We start from the raw sequence: 14,589 nt of genomic DNA on the forward strand, positions 1-14,589 counted from the left end.
GTAAAATGAAATCCTTGACAACTTCAATCTTTTCTCTGTTTATCATGATGTTCCTTACTGGTCCAGTTGTGAGGATTTTTGTTGTCTTTATGTTGAGGTATAATCCATACTGAAGGCTTTGATCTTCATCAGTAAGTGCTTCGAGTCCTCTTCACTTTCAGCAAGCAAGGTTGTGTCATCTGCATGTCGCAGGTTGTTAATGAGCCTTCCTCCAATCCTGTTGCCGCATTGTTCTTCATATAGCCCAGCTTTTCAGATTATTTGCTCAGCATACAGGTTGAATAAATATGGTGAAAGGATATAACCCTGACACACACCTTTCCTGATTTTAAACCACACAGTATCCCCTTGTTCTGTTCGAACAACTGCCTCTTGGTCTGTGTGTAGGTTCCACGTGAGCACAATCAAGTGTTCTGGAATTCCCATTCTTCGCAATGTTATCCATAATTTGTTATGATCCAAACAGTCGAATGCCTTTGCATAGTCAATAAAACACAGGTAGACAGCTTTCTGGTTTTCTCTGCTTTCAGCTATCAGCAAAGATATCTCTCGTTCCACATCTTCTTCTGAGTCCGGCTTGATTCAGCCTTAGGTATCATTATTTAAAAAAAAAAAAAAAACGAGTTGCCTTGGAGTCTATTCCAACTCACGGCAACCCCATGTGTTTCAGAGTAGAACTGTGCTCCTTAGGGTTTTCAAAGGCTGTGATCTTTCAGAAGTAGATTGCCAGGCCTTTCTTCTGAGGTGCCTCTGGGTGGACTCAAACCTCCAGCATTTTGGTTAGCAGCTGAGCACATTAACTGTTTGAGCCACCCAGCGACTCCAGCCATCATGATAAAAAACAAAACAAAACCTGTTACCTTCAAGTCAATTCCGACTCATGGCGACCCATGTATTACAGAGTAGAACTGCTCCATAGGGTTTCTTGGCTGTAATCTCTATGGAAGCAGATTGCCAGGCCTTTCTTCTGTGGTACCACTAGATGGGTTCGAACCTCCAACCTTTAGGTGGGTAGCAAAGCCTTTGTTTCCATATTAGGGGAATTTCCAAAGGAAGAGGGAACAGCAGGTGTCAGGGTCGAGGGCATCAGGGAAGACAGTAACTGTGTACAGGGAGTGTCTGCTGAGGCAGAGACGGGGAAGGTACTGGTCCTGGCAGTAGAATGATAGGCCTGGGTTCAAATCCCAGTCCTTCCACATACTTCCTTTGTAGACACAAACAAGTTGCTTGAAGCTTCAGCTTCCTCCTCTGTCCAGTGAAAATCAAACATCTGACCTCCCCCCGTTGGTAGGAGAATTTTAAGGGAGCATCTAAGACAGTGCTTTCAACTCTGACCAGGGAACAAGCGTGACATCAAATTATTGTCGTCATTATTCGATTGCTGTTATGATGGGGACAATTAAGTTATCAGGCTCCTCTGAGGCAGCCCCTGCCCCCTCCAGATCTCTCTGCTGGCCCCACCCCCGGCCACTCCACCTCGGCCGTGCTAGGTGAATGCTCTGGTATGCAGAGGCGGGACAGCCCTGGGAGGGAGCAGGAAGGAGGGGCCAGCGACTAGGACAAGAGAGGAGAGCAGAGCCTCTCATCTGACAGAGCTTGACGGGGCAGGTGAGCAGGGGGCCAGCTGGAGGGCTGGGTGCTGGAGAGGAAGAAAAAGGCAAGGGCTGGGACTCCTTGGTCTGAGGGAGGAGGGGGCTGGGGCCCGGACTCCCGGGTCTGAGGGAGGAGGGGGCTGGGGGGCTGAACTCTTGAGTCCTGAAGAGGTAAGGCTAGAAGATTGGACCCCAATAGCTCAAGGAAGGATATAGGGTCATCAGGGGCTGAGATATTAGATGGTTTTTTGTGGAGACTCGGGGTCATGATCCTTTGGATTCTTTAGGGAGGAGAGCTTGGGGCCTGGATTCCTTGAGAAGTTAAAGGGTGACAGGCTAAATCCCTAGGTCGTTGTGTTGAGTGCCGAGTGGATTTCGATTCATAGTGATCCCATGTGACAGAGTAGAACTCCTCCATAGGGTTTTCTAGGCTGTAAATCTTTATGGAGGCAGATTGCCACATTTTTCTCCCACGGAGTGGCTGGTGGGTTTAAACCACCAACCTTTCAGTTAGCAGCCAAGCGTTTAACCGTTGTGCCAGCAGGGCGCCTTGATCCCTGGGTAGAGGGAGAAAAATGGGATACACAAAAATTAAAAAACAAACAAACCCATTGCCGTTGAGTCAATTCCACTGATAACAACCCTATAGGACAGAGCAGAACTGCCGCAAAGGGTTTTTAAGACTGTAATCTTTACAGGAGCGGACTGCCACATCTTTCTGCAGCGGAGCATTTGGTGGTTTCGAACCGCTAACCTTTCTGTTAGCAGCTGAGCGCTTTAGCCACTGTGCCACCAGGGCTGCTCACAAAGATTAGGGAACTGAATTCTTGGATCCCTCAGGGTGGGAGTCCAGACTCCTGGGTCTGAGGGAGGAGGGGTTGGGGACCCAGATTCCTGGGTCTGATGGATGCGGTTGGAGGCCAGGACTCCTGGGTCTGAGTAATTAGGACCTGAGCTATGAGAACCATAGGTCCCTGTAGGCCATGTCAGCCCTCACCTCCTTGCAGGTCCCCAGGGTACCTCCAGGTAGGCAGGAGCTCTCCATTCTCAGCACCATGAGTACCACCACTGGGTAAGTGCCCCACCTACCCTCCAGGCCGCAGCCTCACTACACCCCTACCCCTTCACCCACACCTGTGGGTTGCATTTACCCAAGACACTAAGGCAGAGCCTGAGCTGCCGCCCTCCCTGCCCAGCTGTGGTTCTGAGCTCCTGCTTCAGAGGAGACAGACCTGTATCACGTCTGGGCTTAACCCTCAAGAGAGCTATGATCTTGGCCACAGGACGTCACCTCTTTGAGCCTTAGTCCCTCCTCTGTGAAATGGGGATGATTGTGAGCACTCAATGGGATAATGGTGTGCCGGTCTTCACACAGAATTCAACCACCAGCAGGCACTCAATTCACAGCAACTGTGATTGCTGCTGGTGGTGTTATCTTGTTCTTAAATATTGACCCTCTCCTAGAAAATCAGGGCTGTTGATAATGAAGGCTTAAATCTCCAGAATGAACAGGAAGTAGACACAGAGAGATGTGTGGAAATAGTTGCATTGGAGGTAGTGAGTTCTCCAGCTCAGAGGTAACCAAATTGTGGGAAGACCTGACCAGCAGGATAAAGAGTGGAGGTCTGGCGCTGAAAGGCTTTCTCAATCCGCCTCACCCTCATGCCCACCTGAGCTCTAAGCTTCTGTTATTTCAGTCAGAAACGGGGACCCCAGGATTCTTCTTGGAGAAGGTGACCTTGAGGGGGAGGCTGAAGGAAGAAGAAGACAGAGAACAATTTGGCTGGGAGAGCATAGCCCATGCTGGTGGAAGGAGAAGAAGATAATTCTCCATCTATGACAATCATGAACGCTATCGTGACAATTTCTATTTATTGAGCAACTAGCGCCTATTAAGCTCTTTGCATGATAATAATGATAGTAATAACAGTTACTGAGGTGGCAAAACACCTGGCTTGCATCAGCTCGGTGAATGCTCCCAACAGCCCTACCAGATGGATGCTATAGGGTCAACCTATTTTATACAGGGAAGTTGAGGCAGGAGAGATGAAGTCCCCTGCCCAGGGTCTCACAGCAAGACAGTAGCATACGGGATTCGAACCCAGGTCTGTCTCATAGTAGACACCAGGGACACTGCCTTCTCTGTCTTCCTAAAGTCCAGCTCTGGCCCTGCTCTCCCTCCTCTGCTGAAAACCCTCCATGGCTCCCCACTGCCCTCACAATAAAGTCCTCACTGCTCTACTGAACATTTGAAACCCTGAATGATCTGCCCCTAATTCTCACAGCCCCTCTCACCTTTCTTTTCTTTCACTAGCCCAGAAACTGCCCCGAAACCAAGCGCCAAGTTTATCTACGGTGAGTTTTGGGGCAAAGAAACCCCAGGCCTATAGAAACTAGGTCTGAAGGAACTGAGGTCCTAAACTCTTGGGTCTGAGAGAGGAGGGGCTGGGACTCCTGGGTCTGAGGGAAGAAGGGACTAAGATCTGGACCTCTGGGTCTGAGGGAAAAGGGGCTGGAGGTCTGGCCTCCTGGGTCGGAGGGAGGAGGGTATAAGACCTGGACTTCTAACTCTGAGGGAGGAGGGGCTGAGGGATGGGACTCCTGGGTCTGAAGGATGCGGGGGTTGGGGGTCACAACTCCTGGGTCTGAGGGAGGAGGGGCTGGGGTCCCGGACTCCTGAGTTCATCTTCCCCCTCCCCTGCAGAGCAGAGGAAGCTTTACTCCACTGTGGTTATGGCCGACATATCCCAGTATTCAGTCAATGTGAGTCTGGGGTCTGTGTTGCCACAGGGAGTCTTGTGGGGGAGAAAGCTAGGGCTGGGGAGATGGGGCTAGTGAAAGCAGTTGGGCCACCAAGCAGAAAGAACTTGGGAAACTCAGTTTGCTCATCTACAAAATGGGCTTCCACTGCCTTGCCTCAGAAGTTGATACTAAGTTGAGGATCTCAATTCCACTCCAATCTGCCAACTTTCCTCTGAACCAACCGCTGTGCTGGGTAGTCAGGCCACAGGGAAAATTCAAATGCATTTCCGGTGAGTAGGAGGGTAGACATCCAACAAGGGGGCCAGGTAGTACCTTATGGAGGCAGCAGAGGGCACTGTGGCAGGCCAGAAGAAGTGCTTAGAGATGCTGTGTTGTTAGGTGCCATCGAGTTGATTTCTACCCATAGCGATCCCATGTGAGAGTAGAACTGCTCCATAGGATTTTCTAGGCTGTAAATCTTTACAGAAGCAGATTGCCAGATCTTTCTCTCTTGGAGCTGATTGGTAGGTTCAAATCACCAACCTTTTGGTTAGCAGCCAAGCGCTTAATCTTTGAGCCACCAGGGCTCCTTGCTTAGAGGGGACTAGATATAAATCAGGAGTCTCTGAGTAGTGTAAATGGATAATGCACTCAGCTGCTAACTGAAAGGTTGGAAGTTCAAGTGTGCCCAGAGGCACCTCAGAAGAAAGGCCTGGCTATCTACATCAAAAAAATCAGCCATCGAAAGCCCTATGGAGCACAGTTCTACTGTGACACACATCAGGTTGCCATGAGTCGGAATCGACTCCAGGGCAACTGATTAGATATATATCAGACCCCTTCCCTGCCCCCCAGGAGCCTCTAGTCTTGGTGGGAAGACAGACCAGGATGAAAGAGAAACAGAGGGTCCTGGGAGGAGGGTGACTTGTGAGGCAGGTGATCAGCGAAGGCTTTTTGGAGGAGGTGTCCCAGGCTGGAAGGCTGGTACCAGGAGAGTCTGAGGTGCCCACTTGGCATCCCAGGCCTCACTCTTTCTCTGTGGCCTGTGCCAGCACCTGGTGACATTCTGCCTGGGTGAGGACGATGGTGTGCACACCGTGGAGGATGCCTCGCAGAAGCTGGCCGTCATGGACAGCCAGGGCCGCGTCTGGACACAGGAGATGCTGCTGCAAGTGTCCCCCGACCATGTCACGCTGCTTGACCCCATCTCCAAGGTGCTCAGGGGGCCTGTGGGTAGAGGGGGTGGCAGGGCTGAGCCAGCTGAAGCTTAGGGACTTGAGTGTGAGTTTTCACCCTGCTCATCCTTCCTCTGTGAATGCTGGTGACCCCTTCCCACCTTTCTGAGCCTTACCAGTCTCATCTGTAAAATGGGTATGATTATTTTAAAAACTGGAGGTGGTTATCCCTAACCTCATAGGGTTGTCCTGCCCAGTGCCGGTACCTACTGTACACTGTTGTTGCCATTTAGTATTGTTATTGGCTCCGGGCCTCAGTTTACCCCACCGTCTTGCCTCCCAGGAGGAGCTGGAGTCCTACCCGCTGGGCGCCATCGTGCGCAGTGATGCGGTGATGCTACCCGGCCGGAGCCGCTCGCTGCTGCTGCTCGTGTGCCAGGAGCCTGAGCGCTCGCAGCCCGACGTGCACTTCTTCCAGGGCCTGCGCCTCGGGGTGAGCTCTGGATTCTGGGGGCCGAGGTGGACGGCTGGGGCCACCACAGAGCAGGCTCTGGGGTGGGGCTAAAACTGGGCGGAGTCTGGAGAACCCGGGCCAGGCGGGCCTTACAGGGTGGGGCGTGGCCTGGAGAGAAAGGCGGGGTCAAGGGCTAAGGGAGGGGGTGTGGCCTGGGAAAGATTCTGGAGGGGAGTGGGGTTTGCAGATCTGTTGGACACGGGGTCCAGATAGGATGTGAGACGGGAATGTAGATGAAGGGATTGAATCATGTGAAGATATGGACAGAATATGGGAGGGAGGATCTTGGGAGAGCAGCCAGAAAGAGTATGGGGGTGAGTGTAGTCCAAGGGCTAGGAATCACCTGAACAGGGCCTCCATGAGTGGAGGTGTGGCCTAGGACAGGGACAGATTGAAGGCGTGAGTTCAAGGCGTGGCGAGGATCCACAAGTGTGAGGGATGACAGGTCGCGGTCTGGGCTTAGCCTAGGAATCAGCCAGGGGCGTTGGCCCATGGTGGACAGCGGGCGGGGCATGGGGGAGAGGCGGGGCCTGACGGCATGATTGGCAGGCGGAGCTGATCCGAGAGGACATCCAGGGGGCGCTGCACAACTACCGCTCCGGCCGTGGGGAGCGCAGGGCTGCGGCGCTCAGGTGAGGGGCTGGAGTGAGTGGGAGGGAGCAGAAAGCGAGGGTGAGGGGGAAGAGTGGAGGGTGGATGGGGGAGAGGAAAGGCCGGCTTCCTCTCCCTGGGCCTCAGTCTCGCATCTGAGAAATGGGCTGATACGACCAGCCTGGTGCAGAACAACGAGTTTTGAATGGAGTCCAGCAAACCCTGGTTCATATCATGCCTGTACCTCCCGGATAAGTTTACCCCCTCTCTGGTACTCTACTTTTCCCTGTTCTGGTCCTTGGTTTCTCCTCCCTCTACCCTCAGTTTCCCTTTAGAGAGGTACCCACCTTCCCATATCTCGGATTTCTCCTTACCACTGAGCCTTTGTTTAACCCCTTTGGGCTACAGTGTCCCTCATTCTGAGCCCCGAATTTCACCTGCCCTGGTAGTGCACTGGTTAAAAGCTTGGCTGCTAACCAAAAGGTCGGCAGTTTGAATCCACCAGGCGCTCCTTGGAGACCCTATGGGGCAGTTCTACTCTGTCCTATAGGGTCGCTATGAGTCAGAACCGACCTGACGGCGACGGTATTTTTTTTTTGGTTTGGACCCCTCGGGCGACCCAGCCTCAGTTTCCCCTTCTCCCTCCGCAGGGCCACGCAGGAGGAGCTGCAGCGCCACCACACCCCCGCCGCTGAAACTCCGCCCCTGCAGCACCGCCCTTCAGTCCGTGCGATGATCAGTACAGTGAAGCCGGGCGCAAGACCCCAGGTGGAGTCCATCCCCGAGGCAGAAGAGGTGCGGGCGCCCGGCCTGGTGGTGACCTCGAGCAGCGCTGACCCCGCCTCCCCAGACTTGGGCCCCCAAGGGCTTGACATAGCCAGTCTGCAGGCGGAGCAGGAAGTGGTGAGCAGAGCCGGGCCTGGGCCTGGGGCGGGGCCAGATGTCTAGCCGTCTAGAGGCGGGGCTAAGATGTGGGGCGGGGCCATACATCTAGAGGAAAGGCTAGGGCATGCGAGTGGGATAAGACGTCTAGAGGCGGGGCTAGGGCGTGGGGCAGGACCAGACTTCTAGAGATGGGGCTAGGGGGGAACCAGATGTGGCGTGTCAGTCTGACATCAAATCAGATGTTCTGGGGGCCAAGCTGGGAGAATGACTGGGACTCTAGGCGAGGCTGAGGACTGGCGGAGAGGTTTGGTTGCAGGGGCGTAGTCAGACTTCCGGAGGCGTGATGCGATTGATTGAAGTCTGCGATGGGCCCAGACATCTGGGGGTGTGGTCTGGTCTGGGGCCGTGTCTAAGAGTTCTTGGATGAGGGCTTCAATGGGAGTGAGAGTCGGAGTCTCTGGAACCCCTTCTCTGTCCCCCAGGATATCCTGAACCATGTGTTCGATGATGTAGAGAGGTTCGTATGGCGGCTACAGAAGTCGGCAGAGGCGACCCGCGTCCTGCAGCAACAAGAGCGTGGCCGTAGGACCCGGCGTCGGGCGTCTGGGGGTGAGGGGCGCCCTGAGTGGGATCCTGAACACTCCTTTTCCTGCCACCCCCAATGTCCTCCCTCTCTCTGGGGTCTCCCCTCATACCACCTTCCGGGTTGGACTCCCCATCGCTGTTTCACGGTGACTCTCTGCCTTGTCTTCCTCATCACCTTGTCCCCCACCTACCCACAGAGGGCCTGCTGACACTTCGGGCCAAGCCGCCCTCAGAGGCTGAGTACACTGACGTGCTTCAGAAAATCAAGTACGCCTTCAGTCTGCTGGTGAGGACACGTCCAGCCAGGGACATCGGAGGCGGGGAGATGGCAAGGAGGAGGCCCAAGTGCAAAGCGAACCTGACCCATACACCCCCTTCCTCTACTCCACAGGCCCGGCTGCGCGGCCACATCTCTGACCCCTCCTCCCCAGAGCTACTGCACTTCCTGTTCGGACCCCTGCAGATGGTGAGACCCACCTCCATAGCCCTCAGTTTCCCCCTGCAGCAGGAGGGATGAGGGGTTAGACTTTTAAGATCTGATCGAGTGCCCACTCCTGCTGTCGTTGCAGATTGTGGACACGTCAGGTGGCCCCGAGTTTGCGAGCGGGGTGCGGCGGCCGCACTTGACGTCTGAGGCCGTGGCGCTGCTGCGGGACACCATTACCCCACTTGAAAGCGCTCTGTGGACCTCACTAGGAGACTCTTGGACCCAGCCGGGGTGAGGGGCGGAGCTGAGAGGCAGAGGGCTTGGTGATTGGAGGGGCAGAAGGGGCTGGGAGGCAGGGGACATCTGATTGGCCAGAAGGGAAGGGGTTAGAGGTGGGGCTTAACTAGAAGGGTGTGGCCAATTAAATTTAGGAAGGGCAGGAACTAGGACAAATGCCAGGATCTGATTGGAGGAAAAGTCAGAAATTAGGGTAAAAGGTTTAAGGCTGAGTTTGACTATCAGACTGGGGTAAAAGGCGGGGCTTAGAAGATGGGGCGGGGCTACAGGTCAAGGGAGGGACTTAGGAAAAGTTTGGCCCATAGATTGGGAGAAGGGGCGGAGCCTGAGCACTTGGCAGCTGACAGGGCCCGAGCTTAGGGTAAACGGGCAGGATTTGTGTAGCTAGAAGCCTGGTTTGGAATCAGGTGAGTTTTAGAGGCTGGGAAGGGATTTGGCGGAAAGGGGCGGGGTTTGAACAGTTGGAGAAAAAGTTAGTGTGGTTAATGGCAAGACTAAGTCATAGGCTGGCCCGCTCCTGGTCACAGGGTGGAGTTGCCCCCGGAGGAGGGACCTTCATACACTCCCGAGTTCGACACCGTCTGGGAACCCCCAGCAGCCGACCCACAGGGCCGCGCCTGGGAGGACCCAGTGGAGAAACAGCTACAGCATGAGCGGAGGCGCCGGCAGGTGAGGCTGAGAGGCCGGAGGGGAGCAGAGAGCTCCCCCAGGCGACACAATGGGGCCGGGCATGGGAAGTCCAGGGCGCAGGCCAGCCTTCCCTGACCTGCTGCTCTCTTCCCTCCTCCAGCAAAGCGCCCCTCAGGTTGCTGTCAATGGGTGAGTGTGGGCCCAGGCCAGGAGAAGCAGTTGGGGTCCCGGAGGGGTGCCTCCCTGCCCTGACCCTGCCCCTTTTTTTCCTGTTTCTTTCTTTATTCTGCCTTGCCGGCTCTTCCCAGGTGGGTGAGGTGGTGATGAGGCGGGGCCGGGGCTGGGAGGGGGGGAGGAACAGGGAGGGAGAGGGCGGGGCCCAGACTTCTAGGTCCAAGGGAGGAGGGAGGGGGCTGGAGGCCCAGATTCCGGGCCTCGAGGGAGGAAAGGGATGGGAGGGGGGCCCTGAGTGGGTGAAGTCTGAGAGGTTGGACCCCTGGGTCCTCAAAGGTCTGGAAGAAGGCAGTTTGGTGTTCCTGGGGCTGAGAAGCACCATGCCTGGGTCCCTAAGAGTGCAGAGCCCTGAGTTATTTGAGGGGAAATTAAAGAAAACATTGCCGTCCAGTCGATTCCAACTCAGCGACCCTATAGGACAGAATAGAACTGCTTCATAGGTTTTCCAAGGAGTGCCTGGTGAATTCGAACTGCTGACTTTTTGGTTAGCAGCCGAACTCTTAACCACTACACCACCAGGGTTTCTATTTGAGGGAAGGGTCCGGGGAATTGGATATTTGGATTTTGAAGACCTCAAGTTTGGTGTCTGGGAACCCTGAAGACAGAAGCAGGCTTGGGACTTCAGGGGCTGGGAGCAAGTTTCTAGTGTTAGGATGTGGTAGCATTTCTGGGTCCCTGAGAGAGGTGAAGGCTGGGACGGTTTTCTTTAAATTTCCGTAAGGCTGTAAGCAATTGTCAAAGTTCTGGTGGGTGTCAGACTGGGAGCTTTTAAAATTAAAAGGTGAGGGCAATTAAAGCTTGAGACCTGGACTCCTGGGTCCTGGGTCTCTGGGGGAAAAAGGGGCTGGAGGCCAGGAATCTAGGGTCCTTGGGTAAGTAGGGGGAATATTGGAGGGAAGCAACGTGGGCTAAGAAGAAAAACAAAGCCACAAAGCTGGAAGAAAAGAAGGGGGGTCTGGACGAGGGCCTGGGCAGACAATCTCCGCAGCACTTCAGCTACCAGCCCCACACAGGGGGTGCCGCAGCCCTGAAGACCCCCCGCTTCCCCCTGCACAGGTAGGCCTGATCCGTGCTGAGCCCCTTTTACTAGGGGGTCCAAGAAATTCTGCCTCCGACCCCCAGCTGCCTTGTCTTATGGAAACTCCCTCTGCCGCTCTTTGTCTGAATCTTGCACTTGACACCCCTAGCTTTTAACTCACCTTCTCTGAGCCTCTAGTTCTTTGCAAGGGAAGTGGAAACAATTATAATCTCTACCTGGAAGGAAGAGAAATCTATGGATTGTGAGGCTCATAGTTTAGGGCTCAGGGCCATAACAGAGCTCAAGTTCAAACCCAGCTATATGCACAGGATAGCTGAGTGGTTTAGGGCATGAACTCTGGGGCCAGCCTGCCTGGGTTCCAGTCCAGCCATGTCTCTTTCTTGCTTTGTGACCTTGGGCAAATCATTTTACCTCACTCTGCCCCAGCTTTGTCTCCTGTAAAAGGAGATGATAATTGTACCCTCCTCACAGGGTTGTTGTAAAGATTAAATCAGCTAATCTATGTAACAGACTTTGAATATTGCCTAGCGTGCAGTAGGTGCTATGTGTTAGCTATTGTTTTTATTATGATTATTAATTATCATTATGCATGAGCCTAGTACATAATAGATGCACCATAAGTAACAGCTGTATGATCTGGGGCAAGTGATTTTACCTCTCTGAGCCTTGGTATTCTCATCTGTAAAACAGGGGTGATGATAGTGTGCATATCATGTGCTTATAACACTGTGCCAGGTACATTATTGTTGTTGTTAACTGCTATAAAGTCAGCCCTAATTCATGGTGACCCCATGTACAGCAGAATGAAACTTTGCCCAGTCCTGCACCATCTTCACAATTGTTGGTGTGCTCGAGTCCATTGTTGTGACCACTGTGTATTTTGAGGGTCTTCCAACCTAAGGGACTCATCTTCTAGCAATGTATTGGTCAATATTCTGTTGTGATCCATAGGGCTTTCGTCGGCTAATTTTCCTAAGTACATCTCCAGCCCTTTCTTCCTCGTCTTTTTTAGTCTGGAAGCTCTGCCAAAACCTGTCCACCAAGGGTTACCCTGCTGGTATTTAAAGTACTAGTGGCATAGCTTCCAGCATCATAGCAACATAAAAGCCACCACAGTACAACAAACTGAGATGGGTGGTGGATCAGGCAAGTAGAAAGCAAAATAAATTCAAGCCACTATTCCAATTTCAAATCTTTATTAACAGTAGGAGTCCTTGGGTGCTGCCAACAGGTAATGCACTCGGCTGATAACCATAAGGTTGGAAGTTTGAATCTACCCAGAGGTGCTTCGGAAGAAAGGCCTGGAGATCTACTTCCAAAAAATCAGCCATTGAAAATCTATGGCGCACAGTTCTACTTGGACACACATGGGGTTGCAATGAGTTGGAATCGACTCCATGGCAACTGGTTTTTTAACAGTATTAACATGGACCCCTGCTGTGATCCCTACTTGGCTCTAACCCCAGCTCACACTAGCACCCTACAGCCCAGAGCAGTGGGCTGGCTGCTTCCTTATCCCCAGCGCTCTCCTCCTCAGTCTGCAGAACCCGGAGTTGGAAGCTGAGCCCCAGCCAGAGCCGGCGCCGCCGGCGGGGAAGTGGGTCCTGTGTAATTACGACTTCCAGGCACGCAACAGCAGCGAGCTCTCGGTCAAGCAGCAGGATGTGCTGAAGGTTAGAAGGGTGGCCGGCTGAGGGGCTGTAGTGGCTCCAGCCCTAGCCAGAAACCCAGGCTCCGAACCCTCCCCTCATGCCCCTCCCAGGTCTTGGATAACAGACGCAAGTGGTGGAAGGTTCGGGACCAGCGGAGGCAGGAGGGATACGTGCCCTATAATATCCTGACACCCTATCCAGGACCCCAGGGGAGTCAAAGCCCTGCAGGCAGCCCGGTGAGCTAGGACTGACTCCTGGGTCTTGGGGGAGGAAGGGCTAGGGGCCAGATCCTGGGTTCTGGGGGCCAGGTCTTAAGGGTACTGGCAAGGAGGTGCCTGAGGGCTCAGACACTTCTCTCCAGAAGCAAGAGAGTCGTGGGACTCATCCTCCTTCTAACCCAGGTGCTCTCCTCTCGTTCCCCTCTCTAGAATAGCACGACCCCCGCGCCTCCAGCCCCGGCCCTGGCTCCGGCACTGGTTCGACCCCACTGGGACAGCTGCGATAGCCTCAATATCTTGGACCCCAGCGAGAAGGGTGAGTGGTGGTGGCACCCCAGGGAAACCGAGGTTCGGAAAGCAGTGAAGGCCCCTGATCCCTCGCGCTGAGCCCCCTACCTCCCGGTTTCCCGCCTGCAGAGAAGTTCTCCCAGATGCTCAGTGTCAACGAGGAGCTGCAGGCGCGCCTGGCCCAGGGCCGTTCGGGCCCCAGCCGCACCGCCCTGGGGCCCCGCACCGCCCCGGGGCCCCGCACCGGGGAGCCGCAGCTCAGCCCACGCTCGGACGCTTCAGAGGTCCGAGCCTGGCTGCAGGCCAAGGGCTTTAGCTCCGGGTGAGTAGTACCAGTGCCCGCTAGCTGACTGTGAGGGGCGGGAGTTGGGAGCCCAGCGTTCTGATTTGCCCGGGGTGGGGCGAGGCAAGACACGGGGACCCGGGATTGACCCAAAGCGAGCGTCCGTCCTATTGCAACAGGTCGCGATTGGCCTGCTTTCTGAGATTCCGATTGGACTTCCCAGAGAAGTCCCGCCCCTGCATTGGAAGCAGGGTGCTCTGTGATTGGTGGGTGGGGCTTTCTGACATCCTGACGCTATCCAGACTTCAGCAGCGCCCCGCCCGCCCCCGTAGCTAGAGTGCTGCTGATTAGACAAATGGCTTGGCGGGCGTGATGTGATTGGTGGAGCTGGAGAGACTGGAGCTGTGATTGGCTGGCAGTCCTAACCGCGCCCCCGCTGCCCCCTCAGCACGGTGAACGCGCTGGGCATGCTGACAAGTTCGCAGCTTTTCTCGCTGCAGAAGGAGGAGTTCCGGGTTGTGAGCCCCGAGGAGGGGGCACGTGTGTACAGTCAGGTCACGTTGCAGCGCGCGCTGCTGGAGGTGAGCGGGGGCGCGCATGCGTCCCGGGGCTCTGGCGGGGAGGGAGCTGGGGACCCGCATACCAGAGTCCTGATGCTCACCCGCTCCTTCCAGGACTCGGAAAAAGTGTCAGAGCTGGAAGCGGTGATGGAGAAGCAAAAGAAGGTGGAAGGCAAGACGGAAACAGAAGTCATCTGACCCTACCCGGCCACTCTGCAAAAAATTTCGGGGCAGCGGATTTCCCCGCGCCCTGTGGAAGGATGGACTCTTTCGATTACCCCCACAATTGAAATGGCCTCCCCCTATTCCAGTGGACAAATGGACCAGTCCTTGCCGGAGTCCCTCCTGAGCTCGCGGATTGGACGGGAGCAGGAAGGGGCACGGCGTGGAGACAATTTCGGAGAGCGCTTGCAGCGCATCCCCGGTAGAGGGCGCACTCGGAAACCCTGTATGATGGACTATGGAGTCCAGTCTATAAAACAGCCTCTTCTTAGCAAGCTGTGTCAACTGGTTTCTCCTCCCTACCAGGCTACCAGGGGGCCCAGGAACCTTCCTCTCACCCGTCACATCCTCAGTCTGGGAGATGGCTTCACCACCTTCGGTTTCTGTCTGCTCCCTCCTCTCCACTCTCGGGGCCCCAACCCAGGATTCTTTCTATCTCCCAGCTTCCAGTCTGCCCCAGAGGGGCCTTTCAACACTCAACGTCCCAGCCCCTCCCCTGCTCAAAATCTCTCCCTGACTCCGTTTCCTCGCATTCAAGGCCGAGTGGTGTGGCCCCCTAACCGCCTCTCCAACCTCATCTTTCCCTTCTCCTCCTGATCTGGACAGTGGGCATGGAGGGGGCAGCAAAAAATAGAAGATATCCCTCCCTACTGCA

The 14,589-nt window shown here is 54.8% G+C and overlaps 1 protein-coding gene across 1 annotated transcript; it reads left to right on the top strand.

Moving 5' to 3' along the window:
- The first annotated feature begins 2,647 nt into the window (after positions 1-2,647).
- Positions 2,648-14,143, top strand: EPS8L1 (EPS8 signaling adaptor L1). Its single transcript, XM_004381751.2, has 19 exons — positions 2,648-2,664; positions 3,907-3,947; positions 4,297-4,355; positions 5,387-5,548; positions 5,853-6,002; positions 6,573-6,655; positions 7,265-7,517; positions 7,982-8,108; positions 8,282-8,370; positions 8,476-8,550; positions 8,654-8,802; positions 9,336-9,477; positions 9,599-9,627; positions 12,249-12,384; positions 12,474-12,599; positions 12,792-12,897; positions 12,999-13,191; positions 13,601-13,733; positions 13,827-14,143. Exons 1-19 carry the CDS (start codon positions 2,648-2,650, stop codon positions 13,908-13,910), a joined length of 2,154 nt encoding a protein of 717 aa, XP_004381808.1. The 3' UTR covers positions 13,911-14,143.
- Positions 14,144-14,589: the final 446 nt, after the last annotated feature.

The sequence above is a fragment of the Trichechus manatus genome, unplaced genomic scaffold, assembly GCF_000243295.1.
Source record: "Trichechus manatus latirostris isolate Lorelei unplaced genomic scaffold, TriManLat1.0 scaffold00087, whole genome shotgun sequence".
Classification (NCBI taxonomy): Eukaryota; Metazoa; Chordata; class Mammalia; order Sirenia; family Trichechidae; genus Trichechus; species Trichechus manatus.

What these genes read in the sequence shown, in the direction of transcription:
- EPS8L1 (XM_004381751.2), top strand. An exon ending in TCCAGGGCCTGCGCCTCGGG is followed by an intron (nt 6,003 to 6,572) that starts GTGAGCTCTGGA and finishes CATGATTGGCAG; the next exon opens with GCGGAGCTGATCCGAGAGGA. An exon ending in TGTTCGGACCCCTGCAGATG is followed by an intron (nt 8,551 to 8,653) that starts GTGAGACCCACC and finishes CTGTCGTTGCAG; the next exon opens with ATTGTGGACACGTCAGGTGG.